The 18,339-nt window shown below is 38.8% G+C and overlaps 1 protein-coding gene across 1 annotated transcript in view; it reads left to right on the plus strand.

Annotated features, from left to right (window-relative positions):
- Positions 1-15,123, plus strand: part of LOC100923173 (mucin-2) — a 33,621-nt gene extending 18,498 nt beyond the window's left edge. The window contains exons 5-16 of the mRNA XM_031968632.1: positions 12-82; positions 159-600; positions 3,542-3,730; positions 3,915-4,045; positions 6,439-6,497; positions 7,547-7,692; positions 9,124-9,189; positions 9,299-9,473; positions 12,795-12,956; positions 13,206-13,303; positions 14,138-14,217; positions 14,873-15,123. Of these exons, the coding sequence (XP_031824492.1) occupies positions 12-82; positions 159-600; positions 3,542-3,730; positions 3,915-4,045; positions 6,439-6,497; positions 7,547-7,692; positions 9,124-9,189; positions 9,299-9,473; positions 12,795-12,956; positions 13,206-13,303; positions 14,138-14,217; positions 14,873-14,914 (1,661 nt within the window). The 3' untranslated portion in view covers positions 14,915-15,123. The remainder of the gene's footprint in view (positions 1-11; positions 83-158; positions 601-3,541; positions 3,731-3,914; positions 4,046-6,438; positions 6,498-7,546; positions 7,693-9,123; positions 9,190-9,298; positions 9,474-12,794; positions 12,957-13,205; positions 13,304-14,137; positions 14,218-14,872) is intronic.
- Positions 15,124-18,339: the final 3,216 nt, after the last annotated feature.

Below are 18,339 nucleotides of genomic sequence, written 5' to 3' on the forward strand. Positions count from 1 at the left end.
TGCCACATCAGAAAGTGTCACAACTTCCCCCGACTCCTCACCCACCACTCCACTGTTCTGGTACCACGGAGACTTCCACAGGGTTACTGGATCCCCAACACCTGTCACCCCTTCTCAAGAAGCAACAACAATGAACACGGCTTCTCCTACAACATCAGAAACTGTCCCAACCCCCTGACTCCTCAACCACCATTTCCACAGTGATTACTGGATCCCCAACACCTGTCACTCCTTCCCAAGAAGCAACAGCAACGACCCCTGCTTCTCCTGCCACATCAGAAAGTGTCACAACTTCCCCCGACTCCTCACCCACCAGTCCCACTGTTCTGAGTACCACGGAGACTTCCACAGGGGTTATTGGATCCCCAACACCTGTCACCCCTTCTCAAGAAGCAACAACAATGAACACGGCTTCTCCTACAACATCAGAAACTGTCACAACTTCCCCTGACTCCTCAACCACCATTTCCACAGTGATTACTGGATCCCCAACACCTGTCACCCCTTCCCAAGAAACAACAGTAACAACCACTGCTTCTCCTGCAACATCAGAAAGTGTCACAACTGTTCCAATCACTACCAAATCAACCATGAAACCAAGTAAGTGTTTCTTGGGTGCTTTTTTCTTTCAAATTTTTTTCCCTGATTCCTGCCTTTCATTAATGGTATCTTTCTAATTTCGACTTTTTATTTGAAAGTATTCAGTTTTTGGGGGGGTTTTGTTTTTTGGGGTTTTTTTTGCAGTGTCAGCTTCTCTTACATTTTAATTTCTCTTCACTACTTTCAACCCTCACCAGGTATGAGCCCAAGACCACTCTGTTTTCATCATCTTTCATTTTTCTTCCATTAACCTGATCATGTTCTCCTCTATATATTTATTTATCCTAACATTTAACAGTTCCTCAATTTCATTTCATTCTTCTTGATCTTTTCATTTTATTTTTTCATATTTCTTTTTACATTGAAAATTTTAATGTTATTTAATTTTTCAAATATATGCAGTTATTTTTCTCACTTTCCTCTCCCCTTGTCAACGTTTCAAGTTATCTAAATATAGATTAACCTTTTGTAATTTTTCTAAAGATATTTTCATATTCGTCAAGCTGAGCAAAAAATAAAAATCAAATTAAAATGGAGATAACAACCATGAGAATGGAAAAAATGCAAACTACAACAGGAAAAGATTAAAATATTGTGCTTTTATCCACATTAAGTCTTTACACTTCTCTCTCTGGATGTGGATATCACTTTACATCCAAATCCCTTGGAATTACCTAAAATTCCTTTCTTGTTGAAAAGAGCCAAGTCCATCATAGTTCATCATCATATAATCTTGTTACAGTGTACAATGTTCTCTTGTTTCTACTTATTTCACTTAGTATCAGTTCACTTAAGTCTTTCTAAGTTTTTCTGAAATCATACTGCTCATCATTTCATATAGAACAATACTATTCCATTACATTCATATACCTTAACTTATTTAGTAATTCCCCAATTGAGGGTTTTTTCACTCAATTTCCAGTTCCTTGCCATTTTAAAAAGAGCTCTTACAATCATTTTTGCATATGGGTCCTTTTCCTTCTTTTATGGTCTCTTGGGATTCAGACCCAGGAGAAACATTGCTGAATCAAAAGGTGTGCTCAGTTTTATAGCCTTTTAGGCATGGTTTCAAATTGCTCTCTAAAATGCTTGTATCATCTCACAATTCCATCAACAATGTATTAGTGTCCCAGTTTTCCCCATCCCTTCCAACAGTCATCACTGTCTTTTCCTGTAATCTTAGCCAATCTGAGAGGAATGAAGTGATACTTCTGAGTTGCCTTGTTTTGAATTTCTTTAATCAATAGTGATTTAGAGTATTTTTTCATATTACCAGAGATAGCTTTAATTTCTTCATCTGAAAATTCTCTGTTCATATCCTTTGACTATTTTTCAATTGAGGGATGATTTGTATTCTCAATTTTCTATATCTTTTAGAAATGAGATATTTATCAGAAACACTGGCTTTAAGCATTTTTCCCCAGCTTTCTTCTTTCCAATCTTGGCTGCATTGGTTTTGTTTGTGCAAAATCTTTTAAATTTAATGTAATCAAAATGAGCAATTTTGTATTTCATAATGTCCTACAGTTCTTCTTTGACCATTAATTCTTCCCTTCTCCACAGATCTGAAAGTTAGATTATCCCTTGGTCTCCTAATTTGTTTATATTATGTTTTAGATTGTTTATATCATATTATGTCATAATCCTGTTTAGATTATGTCTAAATCATGAATGCATTGTGACCTTATCTTAGTATAGGGCCTTGGCTTTTTTCCTATGAACCACACACTTCATGAATATTTATGAATCATCTTTGCTTTTCCACAAAAATTTCCAATTTAGTGCTTCAATGGCTCCTAATGTATAAGTAATCATACATGAACTTGCCTCAAGAAGTCCTTTCCTCTTTTTTGTTTCTTCCCAATTCTTATTCCAGATGCCACTCATGCTGCACTTCTCTTTTTTGCCCTTTCAATTTCTCCTTCTGTTTGTCAATCAGTCAACAAGAATTTCTTAAGCATTTATTATACGCTAGGCATACAAAGCATGCAAGAATAGTACCTGCCCTGGAGAAGCTTACATTCTCATGAGGGAGACAGTATCTGAGTAAGTAAGTACATATACAACATAGTCAGGGTTAACAATAGGTAATCTGAAAGAGAATATTAGTAGCTTGGGAGACTGGAAAATGCCTCCTGCACAAAGTAGAATTTGAGCTGAGTCTTGAAGGAAACTGAGGGAATTAAGAGGCAGAGGTCAAGGTGAAAAACATTCCAGGACTGGGGGATAGCCAATGCAAAGATATAGCGATGGGTAATGCAATGTCTTATTTCAGGAACTGTAATAAAACTGGATCTTGGAATTCATGGAGGGGAATAAAGATTGAGAAGGGGAAAAGGGGAAGTTGATGGGATCAATCTGCTGGAGAAATTGGGAGGGGATAGGATAAAGGAGAGAGGATTGGCTCTGGTAAGGAGAAGGGTCACCTCTTTATCTGAGACTAGAGTAAAAGGGGAGATAGTGGAAGAACCTATATGTAAGATAGAAAATGAGGAGGAATCTTTATTTGAATACTGGAAATGATGGAGAGAGAAATGGTTTCATCAAGAGGAAACTCATTAGGGCCAGAAAAAGAGAGAGAAAAGGAAGAAATTTAAAATGAAGTAAAGGAAGGAAGAAGGAAGCATTCTAGAGAGCACAGTGGAAGGAGCTGGGGATAAGTTCAAGGGATGGGGAAATGGGATTTCAGAATCACTGGGATAGGAGGAGTATAAAGTGAGTCTAAATGAATGGGAGTGAGTCCAGGCAAAATATGTTTGATACTCTTTCTCCATGTCAATGTCTTGTACACTCTGTATCTCTTTCTTTGTCGTTTTCACTTTTCTCTTCCCCACAAGATTCATCTTTTTCTCTCTTAAACTTTTTGTTTTGGCCTCGTACAACTTCCTTTCTTCCAGTTCTTCCCTTCTCCATATTATATTGAGTTTCTTACTCCTTTCAGTGGAATGCTTCAATGGAGGTACTTGGAATGGAACCCTCTGCCTCTGTCCCACTGGTTATAGTGGAAAGCAATGCCAGGACAAGGCAATTTTTTGCCAGAATGGGGGCACCTGGGATGGGATCAAGTGCATCTGTACCAGCATCTTCTATGGCCCCACGTGTGAAATGGTTGTAGAAAACATTCCAATAGGTAAGCCAGCATCTCTGGGTCTCAGGGCCCTGAACCTAGCTATATTAATAGCTGAGCTGGGTTCAGGGGAGTGAAAAGGGGCCAAAGATACCCCTCAGGGAAAGGGGAGGTCACAAAGCAAGGAGGGATGAGGGGGTTCATTGTGAATGATTGGTATGCTCATAATCAAGTCTATTTCTATCAGAGCCTCCTCCAGAAAAAGTCAATGCTACCATGGAAGTGAAAGTGTCTGTGACCAGTATGGAATATACACAGGACTTAGAAAACTCATCCTCGGAGGCCTATATGAATTTCACTCAACTATTCGAAAAACAGGTATAGAATCAGTGGATCATAAGGGTATTGAATTTTTCAGGAAGCTTAGAGGTCATTTAGTACATTCCCTGATTTCATGAGAGGATCTAGAAGAGTTAAGTGACTTATTTAAGTTACTTACCTAATGTCACACAACCAATTAATAGCAGAAAAAAAATTCAGCCCAGTTCTCTCACAACACCTGAGTAAATGCTTTATCCATTAGCTTCTCTGCCTCCAGCTTTTATTGTCTCTCACTCTGACTTTGTTTCTTAATATTACCATCTCAGGGAAAATAGCAGCGGAATGAGATCTGCAACAGGAGTGAAATGATGTAGATGAGAACTGTTCCAACCACTAATAAGCCATTTTACTTTAGAAAGTGGAAGTGAGGGGGAAATGTTTTCCAGGAATAGGGGAATGACCAGTGCAAAAGTAAGGAGATAGGAGATGAAATGTTGTGTGTGAAGAACAGGGACAAAACCCATTTAATTAGATAGCACAAGGGAAGGTGACAGTGGAAAGAGTGCGAGGCCTGATCTTCCCAAGTTCAAATCTGGCTTTATGCCCTAATTGTGTGACTCTGGGCAAGTCACTTAACTCAGTTTTCCAGAGTTTTCATCTGTAAAATGGACTGCAAAAGGAAATGGCCAACCATTCCAAAGTCTTTTGCCAAGAAAACACCAAAAGGGCTCAAGAAGAATCAGGCACAATTGAAAAACTAAATGACAAAAAGAAAAGAAGTAATATTCAAAGATGCTGAAAGATAGGTTTGAAGCCATGGCTTTAAAAGTTAAAGAGAAGTTTATCTTTTATATTAGAGACAATCAAAATTCAACAGAATTGATTCTTAAGGAAAATTGCTTTAAATAGCAATGTTTGGGATAGACTGGAGTTGAAGGATTTGATACAGAGAGGCCAATTAGGAAGGACTTATCTAAATAGGAGTTGATGAAGGGCTGAGCCTGTGTGAATACAAGGAAGAGGTAAGGGTAAGGCCAAAAGATGGATTATAGAAACAACTAGGAGATGGGGAAAGTGTAAAGTGAATATAAATGAATTAGTGGGTTGATGGAAAATGAGGGGTCATAGATAATGCCAAGGTTAATGACCTGGGATACCAGAAGAATGGTGGTATTTTCAACCAAAATAGGGAAGTTTGGAAGAGGAGTGGCTAGCAATGGAGACTGAAGGGATGGTTGGACATTAGATACAAGAATAATGTAATGAAAACCCATCTAGTAGAGAGCATCTGAGGGGAGGATGGTTAACTGTGTCAAATGAAGCAAATAAAAAGGAGGAATACTTTAGAAAAGACCAAAGATTTGCCAATTTAGGAATCACTGGTAATTTTTGAGAGGGTAATTTCAGCTGAATAATGAGGTTGGAAGCCAGATTACAAAGAGTTGAGAAGTAAGGAAGCAGCAGGTCTAAGTAGAATTTTCAAGGAGTTTGACTGAGAGGAAGATTTGAGGGGATGGTAGAGTCTCATGAAGATTGTTTTAAGAAAAAAATACCAACATGTTTAAGAAAGAAATCAGTAGATAAAGAGTTGCAGATTTGCAAGAGAATGAGTAGATAGATGGAGGATATAATTTGCTGGAGAAAGTGAGCCTTCTCAGTTTCTGATGGGATCAGGTATATAAGTAGAGAGACTTGTCTTGACACACCTCTGTGTGGCAAAGACTATGGAGGAGGAAAGAGTGACTAATGTCAAGTTTGAAGTGCATATCATAGGAAAAGAGGAATCTCACAGAGAATGGTCTAAATTTTCTCAATAAAGACTCAGTGATCAAAGAAGGGACACATGGAAAATGAGATGGAATTAGAGAGGAGGGAAAAGAACTGCTTGCTACAGGAGAGTCCAGCTGATGTTGGACAATATGAATTATAATTAAGTTGGAGCTGGCTTGCATTCCTCTTTTGGAAGAGAATTGGATTATCAATACATGAAGGAATCAATGGAGAGTAGAATAGCAAACTAGTTCTGGTTTATTTGGGTTTTTCTGACTCACTCATCCCTTCCAGGCCTCCCCAGTGCTGGTACAGGGAGATTCCTTCTTGAAAGAGACAGATGGTGGCCTTTGAGAAAGAGAGCTAACTTGAGAAAGCACAAGACTAAAAGAAAAAGATTTGGATTAGTTAATGGCAGCATCTGCTAAATGCTTCCAGGGAGACATTGCTCTAAAAAGGGGGTAGAACAAATTTCCCCATGTCCTCAGGGTCTAAGGGGATTCTTCTGTGCTATAAACCCTTTTCATTCAGAATATACTTTCACACAAGTGCCTTCTCACAGGCCTCTGTTAAGAGGAAAGGCTATTTTATAGGGGGGTCAGAGAAAGGAAGAGGAGGGGGGTTACGGAATATCACGATTTTGACTATTTAGATAACCCAGTGGTCTCTTTGCTTTTCAGATGGCTATTGTTTACAAAAACATCCCTCAGTATGTTGGTGTGAAGATCAAGAGTCTTTCGTAAGTCTTTGTAAACTTTAGGGAAGCAGATCCATAAAGAGAGGGAAATTATGTCATATTTGTGACCTTTTAGTCTGGAATATTCTCCCTACTCATTTCAGCATCCTTCAAGGATGAATCAATCAGTCAACAAGTCCACATGATGCTTGTGGAGCTCACCAATTAATAGCAACAACCCCTGCCTTGAAGATCTTATATTCTCATGTGTGAATACAACATTTATAGCAATAAATAAATATAAGATAAATATAAGAACGGGAGCAAGGTAACCTTAGAGAAGAAATTACTCTTAGCTGGAGACAGATGGGTGGTAAGGAAAACCAAGGGATACCTCCTACAGAAGGTAGCATTTGAGTTTTGAAGTAAGTCAAGGATTCTAAAAGGCAGAGGGCAAGCAGGAGACTGTTGCAGCATGGGGAACAGCAAAGCAAAGTCTTCTTGATGAGAGAGAGTGTGTTTGAGGGATAGTAAGAAAGCCAGTATGATTGGAATGTACAATTCATGGAGAGGAGTAATGTGTATAGGAAAGACCAGGTTATAAAGATCTTTAAAAGCCAAAAGGGAATTTATTATTTGATTCTACAGGTAAACAGAGAGCCAGTAGAGTTTATCAAGTAGGGAGGTGATATGGTCAGAACTCTATTTTAGGCAAATAACTTCAATAGTTCTGTGAAAATGAATTAGAGTGGAGAGAGATATGGAGAGAGAAGACCAGTTAGAAAGCTATTACAATTGTCTAAGCTAGGCCTGAATTCAGGTAATGGCTATGTGAGTGAAGAGAAGGGAGTAAATCAGAGTGATGTTGTAGAAAAAGAAACAAGATTTGGCAGTTGGGGTAAATGGAAGATGGTACCTAGACTGTGGAGTCTAAGGAAGGTGTGACTGTGAATATGCGTAAAGGTATTCCAGCTTCTCCCCTATCTCTTTGAAGAGAATTCCCTCTTGAAAGAAGGAGTAGCTGAGACCAGACATTTATTGTGGTTAGATTAATTTGTTTATCACCCTCAGGCATTGAGAAGCTGATATGACATAGTCTCTTCTTTTCTCAGAAATGGCAGTATAGTGGTGGATCATGAAGTGATCCTGTCAACAGATTTCACCCCAGATTTCCAGTTAGAACTGAAGAATATCACAAAGATAGTACAGGACACAATTGTAAAAGTAACCCAGGAGCAAACAGGCACAGATTGCAATGGTAAGTGCTCCATCTCACCCCTGCTTACCAAACTTTGTTTCTTATTACCCCTCTCTAAGTACATGATGTACTAACTACCTCTGTGCTGTCTTTGTTCCTACCAGGTTGGTCCTTATGTCTGAAATGTTCTCCCTTTCCCTTTGTATTTGGTGAATTTTTACCTCTCTCTTAAAAGTCAACTCAAAAACCACTTCCCCTAGAAAGTATGCCATTAGGTTCCTTGTCCTTAACAATCCCCCATCTCAGACCTTGAACATATAAGATCTCTCTAATAATAGACTATCACAAATTATGTATTTACTATTTCTCTACATGTGTTATTTCCCTACTACTGTAAATTCCAGGAGAGCAGCATCTTTCCCAGTACCTAAGGCCAGTGTTTTTCACATTTTCTTTTGGGTCCAGACCTGTGATTTCATCAGTGTAGGCAATTCCCACTGTGGAAACTCCCTCCATCAATCTAGATTCTCATTTTCTTGGTCTTAGGAGACTTGTCAGGACCTCTGAGAAGTTAAATGACTTGCTTGTGGTTAGAGGAAGGATTTGAATCCAGCTTCCTAACTCTTACCTCAGTCCTTTAGGCTTTATGCCATATTACCTATCCTTTTACATACCGTAGGCAATTAATAAAGGTCTGTTAAATTGTATCGAATCTCCTGAGACATGAGGAAGGAGTTCTTTGTCTCAGATTATCACTTTTCCATGGCCTTGCCTCTCTCTCCCATATGAGGGAGAAGGCAGAATTGAAAGCAGATGTATTCCAATTGGACAGTCCTTAAATCCCACCTAGGGCTCACCTTCTGGGAGAAGGTAGCAGTCAGAAATGTGGGAAGGAAGAAACAAAAATTTATTAAGCAACTATTAAATACCAGACACTATGTTAAGCACAATACAAAAATTTCATTTGATACAATAACCTTGGAAGGTAAGTACTATTATTATCCCCATTTTACAGATGAGAAAATTGAGGTATAGAGTAAATGACTTGCCCAAGATCAGACAGCTAGTTAGTCTCTGAGTCTTGAGTTGAATCCAGGACTTCCTAACTTCAGGCCCAGCACTCTAGGCTAAGCTGAAAAAAATATCAGGTGTAGATTTAGAGATATAGTTCAACTATAAAGAAACCAGCATCTTCCAGGAGATTCTCAGTAACCACAGTGGCAGAATGGAGATGAGCTTGTAGAAAAATGTTGGTGGAACTATAAAGGAGAAAACAATTCTGAGCATAAAATTAGATGGTGGACTTATGGGGAAAAAAATCTGAATTTCAAAGGGCTAAGTAAGATCTGGGATCTGAAGAACAAGGGTAGGAAGCCTATATTTCGTTTCTTCCCTACCTAAAATGTTTCCTAATCCTCCAGTCCTAGAGAGGAAGCCTTCAACAGAAGCCAACAACAGGCAATTTATTTTTGGTTTTGCTCTTTTTTACAGATGTAATATGTTTCAACCCTCAAAAGACAACTGTGAAAGAGCCTGTATTGCATTATGATCCTCTGAGTAAGTAGGCATAAAGAAGGGGTAGGACAGGGGTTAGGGTGAGCTCTGGAGCCCATCCTAGAGAAAGAGTTCCTGTTATATTATTTATTCCCTTGACCTTCCCTTCTAGAGCAATGCCAAAGTAATGTTGCAGAGGAATTTAAGGACTACTTCTACATTGACTATAAGGATCAAATACCCCACTGTATTAACCGCTGTACGATGGGCTTTGAATCATCACTGAATTGCAACCAGGGAACGTGTCAATTTGGGGTGAAGAAGCCTCATTTAGGGCCTCGATGCCTGTGAGTACCTACACCCTCCCAATAGCATTGTCCCAGCTCCTTTTTCCTAACCCCATCTGGGCCCTCCCTGGACTGGATCCCTAAACCAGATTTCTCCCTATTCCTCCAGAGAAGCAGGTTTTGAGTTAGGTAGGCTAAAACCCTGTGATCATTTCTATAACAGTCCTATCTTCTTACTGGTCAGAAATCCTTACTTAACTGCCCTTCCACTGCCTGCCATCCTGGCCCTTGTCCTCAAGTTGCTGACAAAAGAAACCATGTTCATTTTCATGGAGAGTTCTTACTTAGTCTGTAATGGGATAGCCATCATTCAAATGTGAAGAAAGACATACTCACACAAAAAAGAAAAATTAAATCACATTAACATAAACATTAACATAAATACAAAGAAATCATCAGTTGCTGCCAGTAGTATACCAGGAACCAGCTCTAACTGCTTTAACTTGCTTAAATTTTCAGTGTGAACATTTATACCTGAGAAAGGGCAACAAACACTACATGTAAATCAGGGCTTGATTTATGGTTTTATGGATTCTTTAGATTTAAGAAATTGCTAATGATGTCGACTTAAAAGTGTGTGTGTATACCTTTTTTCCCCTAGAGAGCCAAATTGTTAAATATTCACTTAAATAAACATTACTTGAACTCAGCAAGAGAGTAAGTAATAGAAGGTTCAGGAAATAAAGTCATCACCAAACTGGAGATCTGGTGACTGTAGGCTAATAATAATATTAAAACATTTAAAGTGTTTTGGGGCTTGTGAAGCACTTTTCATCCATTATCTTATTTGAGCCTCACAATACTCATGACTGCATTTTTCCTGAAAAGACCCCAAGTAGGGGGCAAGTCAGTGGAAGGATTATCATGCATAATTGGAGGAAACTTCTTGGAAGGAAGAAGCACTGAGCAGATTTGAAGAGGGGAAAAACAGAATTTGATGTAGAGAGTTGAAGTGAGTGTCCCTTATGTGGTAATAGATGGGAAAACTTTTTCAGTTTTGTCTGTATAAAGTGGGCTAGGATGTCTACAGATAAGTTATAAGTTGGGGGAAGGATAGTGATGGATTTTTTTTTTAACTAAAGCTTTTTATTTACAAAACATATGCATGGGGAATTTTTCAACATTGACCCTTGCAAAACTCTCTGTTCCAAATTTTCCCCTTCTTGCCCCTACTCCCTCCCTAGATGGCAGGTAGTCCAATATATGTTAAATCATATATATATGTATATATATATTTATACATTTATCTTGCTGAACAAGAAAAATCAGATCAAGAAGGAAACAAAAACACCTGAGAAAGAAAACAAAATGCAAGCAAATATCAACAAAAAGAGTGAAAATGCTATGTTGTAGTCCACATAGTTCCCATAGTCTTCTCTCTGGATGTAGATGGCTCTTTTCATTATTGAACAATTGGAACTGGTTTGAATCGTCAACGATGAATTCTTAATATGTGATGACCAAAGTTAGACCAATCTCTTACCTTAACCCTTTCATATGGAGCCATCACGGAACAATTTGGGGGAGAAAGAAATAATATTGAATGAACAGTCAGGCAGGCTGCACGGTTGACCAAGGGAAGCCACTGTGTGATAAAGGCATTAGCTTCTCTCTCACTCTAAGGTTGTCTATACACTAGAGATTAAGTCAGAAGTACACAGAACCTCCAGGTTAGCGTTCCAAAACTGGCCTTTAAGCTTTTATTGCTGAGTTAATCGTATTTACAAGAGAAAGGGCAAGAGAATCATAAGATCTCTTTGAGGCAGAGCAATGCAATCTTACAGATATCATCCCTAAATGCTTTATCTTATCATGGGTATCCTTGTGGGAGCAGAAATACCCCTAGAATTGGAATTAAATTATATGAATTCAGCTTTTGGTTCTACTATGACTTTCTTGAGTGGCTCTGAATAGTCATTTAACATGTATAAGCTTTTCTTATCTGTAAAATAAGATGAATGGACTGATTCCTTAGAATCCCTTCTAGCTCTAGATTTTATGATCAATAAGTCCTGTGCATTGAGATACACTGTAAACTGTTTGAGGTAAAGAAAATAACCATGGATTTTAGGTACTGAAGACTCCGTGTCATGAGAATTACACCAGCTTCAGAGTCTTTTCCTGTATCAGAGGAAACCATATGCTAAATAGAGATAAAAATCATAGTTTCCAAACAGTTCTATGACCATTAAAATTTTTTTAAAATAATAGCTTTTTATTTTCAAAATATATGCAAAAAATAGTTTTTAACATTCACTCTTGCAAAACCAAATTGTTTCCAAATTGTTCCAAATTGTTTCTCCTTCCCTTTTCCCCATTCCTTTCCCTAGACAGCAAGTAATCCACTATAGGTTAAACATGTGTAAATCTTCTATACATATTTCTACAATTGTCATGCTGCACAAGAAAAATCAGATCAAAAAGTAAAAAAATGAGAATGAAAACAAAAAGCAAAGCAAACAACAACAAAAAAGGTGAAAATACTATGTTGAGATACACATTCAGTTCCCATAGTCTTCTCTTTGGGTATAGATGGCTCTTTCCATCACAAGTCTATTGGAATTGGCCTAAATCACCTCATTGTTTTTTTGGGGGAGGTTTTTGGTTGTTGTTTTTTTAAATAAATGTTTTTTATTTGTTTTCTCCATTCAGGAAGTTATTTTTAAAAGGAATAACTTTGTATAAGCTGTTTCACCTGTGTCAGGGAACAGAATCACCTCATTGTTGAAAAAAGTCACATCCATCAGAGTTGATCATCACATAATTTTATTGTTGCCATGTATAATGTTCTCCTGGTTCTATTCACTTCATTCTGCATCAGTTCATGCAAGTCTCTCCAGGCCTTTCTGAAATCATCCTGCTGATCATTCTTATAGAAGAATAATATTCTGTAACATTCATATACCATAACTTATTCAGCCATTCTCCAACTGAAAGGCATCCACTCAGTCTCCAGTTCCTTCCTTGCCATCACAAAAAGGGCCACTTACAAATACCTTTACATGTGGGTCCCTTTCCTTTTTTATGATTTCTTTGGGATACAAGCCCAGCAGAGTTTGATCAAAGGGTATGCAAAATTTGATAGCCCTTTGAAAAATTTTCTTTGAAACAGACTTCACCCTCATTCCTGCTGACATTGCTTCATTCATCTTTCCTACTTCTGAGGGCCCTCATATATTCTAGTTCCTAGAACCTGAACACATCTTTACCTTCTTCCCAACCTTCTTAAAAGAATCCTAGAAATTGGGTAGAGTGAGAAGAAAGTGTCCATCATTTTTACTTAAATTTTCTTTCTCTTCTACCCTTATTGTCATTTAACAGCTGTTTCATCACAGACACACACTGGTACCAGGGAGAAACCTGTAACTTCAGCATCAGTAAAAACCTGGTGTACGGGTTAGCAGGAGCACTAGGGATAGTGTTGTCAATTGGCATAGGTATTCTCTCTGTCTTCTTGCACCGGTCCTGGAGGAAGACCCAAAGGTAAGCCATCTCTACCTTTACTTTTTACATTCTACACTTATCTTCAGCCCTTGTGATTCTTCATATTTTCAGGATAGCCATTAAGGGTTGGGAGGAAAGATGCGCTGAAGAAGCCATATCTAGATTGGATGCTCTTCAGGCCATCTCTTCAGGGGACAGCTTCTCTGAGTTTTATGGGCATTTTTCTGAGTTCCTAGTTCTGATGGGAGTGTGTGTGGGGGGGATTCATTCTGGCATTTTTGTCAACAGGCAAAAGACCAAGCTGGATCAAGTGTATAAATGGCATGAAGAGGATGGAGGACCAGCCCCTGGGAGCTTCCAGAATATAGGCTTTGACATCTGTGAAGGTACAAGCAGCTCTCCTTGGGTTCCTAGGGGCTGGAGGGAGGCACTTGTAGGGAATGTCAGGGAACTCTGAGGTCTAAAGATATGAGGAAAAGAAGGCAATTCCAAGTTCTAAATCTCTGGGCATCACATAACTTCTGAGACTATGTTGACAGCAAGAAAGTGGGATAAGAAAGCACTGGACAGGATGGGGGAAACAAAATGTGAAAGAACTGTCTACTTTCACAACCAATGCTGATGAGATCTAGATTTTGGGATTCCTGGTCAGGGAACCAAATGATGAAATCTAGATTTTGGGGTTCCCGGTTAGGGAACCAAATGATGAGATTAGATTCAGGGAACCAAAATGAGGAGATTAGGATTCCTGGTGGTCAGGGAGTTAAATGATGAGGTTAGTGGCAGGTTCAGGGTTCAGGGAACCAAATGAAGAGATTTGGCTCCCCTAAATCCCCTTGGGATTTGGTGCATGGGTAGGAAGTTTTGGGAACCCCCTTCTGGCCATGGATGGCATATTAGCTCCTCTGCGAGGATTGAGTTTAAAATTGGCTCTTTTTATAATAGTAGACTTTGGTTACAAGCTGAAGCCTTCTCCACCTACCTCCCCATGAGACTGAGTGGAGTTTGATTTAATAGAAAATCTTCAATTGAATAAGGTTAGAATTCTCCTGCTTAGGACTCAACCAGCCCCACCTAGATAACAGAATGAAGCTGTTTGTCCTTAGGTGGGGTCTTTACAGTGGCAGGATTCATAGAGAATCTGTCCTTCAAGGAGTTTTCAGAGAGTTTTGGGGCTCCCTTGTCAAAGCCATTTCCCTTCCTGTTTTCTTTTCCTCTAGAACAAGAAGATTCCCTTAACATGGATTCCATTTATAGTAATTTCCAGCCCTCTTTGGGTCACATTGACCCTGAAAAGAAGGTAAGCAGGAAATTTCCTGGTACAGAATTTTCATACCAAGCAGTACTGTCCCTAAGTGTGGCAAATTGGGTCAGTGACTCTAGGCCCTGAGCACTAAGGCATCCCCATAGTTCTGGCATTTGACAATTACCCTGAAAAGGTTATTGTTGGAGAAAAGATGGCTCCTATATTTACTACTCCAAAGTCTTATGCACACCAAAATTAAGAGGTAAGACTGCCTTTTTCCACTATCACCATATCCATATGTCTATCTCCTCAGATTGCATCTTGGCATATTATGAGGTCTCTCCTAAGTGGTTTTTGTCATTCATTGTTATATAATCTTATCTAGGAAGATAAATAAGAGAAGGGTGGGGTGGAGAACTTAGGGGAAAAAGCATACAGTATATTTCCTGTCCTCTTGGGGTTGGCCCATGGGTCATCCATGACAAGGATTTTCTGATACTCAGGCTAGGTAGATAGTTGAAGCATACCTAGTTATTTTAAGGCAGGCTGATCAGTTCACTAGTTTGGATCTCACCATTACATCAATTTCTACCCCAGAGTGGATGGGAGGAATTTTCCCTTATTTCTAGCATCTCTACCACTTTTACCTATCTCTAGCTTCAATACATTCCAGTAACCTAGCATTCACATAGTTACCTTTTCTTTCTAGATCCAGATCCAAAGGCCACAGGTGGTGATGACTTCAGTATGAGGCAACAACTTGTCAGAAAAGGGAACAAAACTCACAGTGGAAAAATACCTGTAGTTCAACCCTGCATACAATTGGCATCAATTAACTACAATATTAAAGAAAGCAGAAATGAGTGAAGGAACAAAGACTTGGGCTTTGTTTATGTGAGATTATGCCTGTAAATTGCTTTGTAAACCATTTAAATGTTATACAAACTTGATATATTATTAGTATTTTTGTTATTGTTATTATTGTGGTATTCTTATTATTGAAATCCCAAGGACAGGGTATTCCCACAATGCAGGTGTTCACCTAGAACTGACTGAAGCTTCCAGCTGCATTCACAGAAGGAAGTGTAGAGGAGGAAGGAAGGAGGAAGGAAGAGGGAGGAGAAGCCCTTAAATAAAGACATCATCGTAATCATTGTTGAGTTCTGACACTTAGGGATTGGTTCTCACAGGGAAAACTTTTCTGCCCACTCAGTTTCAGTAAAACAGACAATTCACATATGCAGACATATATAAATCAGACATGTACTTAGATCTTTTTCTTTCTCCACATATACACAAGTACCTACATATGTATACACAGGGTCTAGACCATAGGAGGGACTTGAGACCAAAGGGAAGCAACATTTCTATTAGTTTGACCCAAAGCTCCTTGGGAACATTATGGAATACATACTAAATAGCCAGCTGAATATCTGCAGAAGCTTTTATCTTTCAGGAAGGGACTTTGGAAGTGAGATTGATGCAAAGCCAGTCTGGTCACCAGTAATGGATTGTATCTCCTCTAGAACCCAGGACCACTACTGACCCATGTCCAAATAATATTTATCCCTATTATTTGTATGTTGCTTTCTTTGTTTTTTTTTTTTTTAACAGGTTTCCACATACCTTAACATCCTTTTGTCTTCACAAAAGCCTTATGAAGTGTCATCATTTGGTAGATAAGGACTTGAGAAGAGAGACTGAGGTAGCTTGCCTAAGGCCATAATGTGAATTATTTGGAGAGCCAGGATACAAAACTCAGTCTCCTGTCTCCATAATGTCTCCTAAAGAGTTGGGAAGAAGCTGGCCTTACCTTAGGATTGGAACAACCTGCTTCTTTCAGCTACTAGGGCTTTACTCTCAAAAACCATTCAGAATAACTTTAGGGCAATGGTTCTGGGTGATTGGTCTTTCCCTGGAATTCTGTACCTTCTTTCCATTGCAGCCACCTTACTTCCATAATCATGATACCTGTCATCACCTACTATTTCAGTAAATCAGACCTTGTGATTCTCTTCCCCTACCACCTTCACTCAAGTGATAGCTTATCTGCTAGGCTTCCCTTCCTCTCCATCTCTATATTATAGTATTTGGGAACTAGAAAAAATTTGCCTGAATCTAATTTACCTAATAACCAATAGAAGGAATAAGTTGGGGTATAGCTCCACTCATTGAATCTTTCCTCTCAGAACATCCTGGCCACTGAAAATTCCATAGGAACCACAGCACACATATCCACTGACTCATCCACCAGCATACTTGGGGATGTCAGACCCACTGGATGACACAATCTTTGATCCTTTGTCCTCCAAGGAAATAAAAATTATTTTCGTTATTGCTATCCCATTCTTATTATTTTCAAAGGCATTAGTGTCAAGGGATTGATTAGTCATCAAAAGAGTCATTGACATCTATGGTTACAAAGGTTTTTCACAACCATCAACATCACTTGAGTCATGTAAATAACCCTGTGTGGCAGGTGAAGCACATATTATGGTTTATCCAGAGAGATAAAATCCAAGGTTATATAGCTCCTTAGTGGCAGAGAGAACTCAAACTAATAGTTTCTAACCAAGTCTGGTGTCTTTCTTCTCTTACATTTGAAATGTCAGTCATGTTTTAACAATAGACCACACAAACTGAACCAATTCCCTGAGTTTCTCCTCCACAGAACACTCCTATTGAAACCTTAAGTTAAAATCAAAACAAAATAAAACTTTACTCTGCTGCTCCTCAGTAGTTTTCTTGGAATCATTATATACACAATTAGAAAATTCAATCTGCCCCACTCGTATGGCTCAGCTCTCCTGGACGGCTCCATGTACAGCTCCTCAGGGGGGTTCTCTATTGGGTCTTCAATTCCAAAGAGCCATTTCACCTTACTCCTCAATCATGTCTTCATTTGCCTTCCAAATTTTCAGTTCCTAGAATTGGACCAAGTCCCAGGTGATGTCTACTCAAACACTTTTCTCTATTACAAAGGCTAAACTGGAAATCTAGGAGTGTTTGATGCTGGGACAATTTTAAGGGAGTTGATATTCATCACTACTTATTAACACAACTTTCTCTCTAACCACATTAACCCCATAACACTGTCCTTCCCCTTTCTTCTTTCCATTCACCTTCCCCTACTTCATCACCTGTTGTCATGAATAAGATTCTCAAGAGTCCATCAGGCTTGACACAGCATGCTTGCCTTGTTATTTATCCTTTGTTCTTAAAGAAGACCAGAGGGGATGCAAGTGGATTGGATTTAAGTGCAAAAGTCACCTGCCTCACTTTCCCTCCAGAGCCCTCTGAATCCAGTGGCCAGATAGAGATCAGAGCAACTGCAGATGGCCCTTGATAAAATGGGAGACCTTGGTCTTTTTAAATTTAGGTCTTCAACAGATCTCAGTTTGACTGAGGTCACACCCATTCAATAATTAAGTCTGGGTAACAAATAAAGCACTAAGTCCTAGAGTTTTCAGCTCTATTTACACTCACCCCACATAACCATATTTATAACAAATAACAAGGCTCTTATCCTTATGGTCACTGTTCTAGGGAAGATCCATAGATCATGATTGCTTGCCCAGGAGTCTTAGCTTATCACAATCAATGCCTCTGTCTTCTTTTGTGCTCAAATAAGAATTGGTAGCCTTGAAATACCCACCGAGAATGGCAGAAGGAAAGCAAAGAAGGAAACAAGCCAGGTACGGTGCTAACCCTTTTACAAATATTATCTCATTTGATCCTCACATCAACCTTATAAAGTAGTTGTATGAAAAAACATAGGCTCCCAAATAATGATCTCCTTTAAAGCATGAGAAAATAAGCCCCCGAACCAAGTGCTAACACAAATCCTTATAATACAATTAAAACTTCAGAACCTTTCTGCTCAACTCCAGTCTTCCTTCTCTTCATCCTTAGAGAAACTGATTAACTTAGTGACTGGTCAAATGGAGAAAACTATCAATTTCCCTTCTTTTCAAAGACTGAAGAACTTGGGTACACTGTATACTTTTGGTGAAGATATATTACGGATAGGATAAAAAAAAACCCTTAGGGATTCCTAGCATTGAAAATTATTGATTTAGAATGACCTACAAGGGTCATTAGTAGCAAGGATCTGTCATATATCCTGGGATCTAATTCAACAGGACTGAGAAACTTAAAAGGGCACTTAGAGGTCAT

The sequence above is a fragment of the Sarcophilus harrisii genome, chromosome 4 (genome assembly GCF_902635505.1).
Source record: "Sarcophilus harrisii chromosome 4, mSarHar1.11, whole genome shotgun sequence".
Taxonomy (NCBI): Eukaryota; Metazoa; Chordata; class Mammalia; order Dasyuromorphia; family Dasyuridae; genus Sarcophilus; species Sarcophilus harrisii.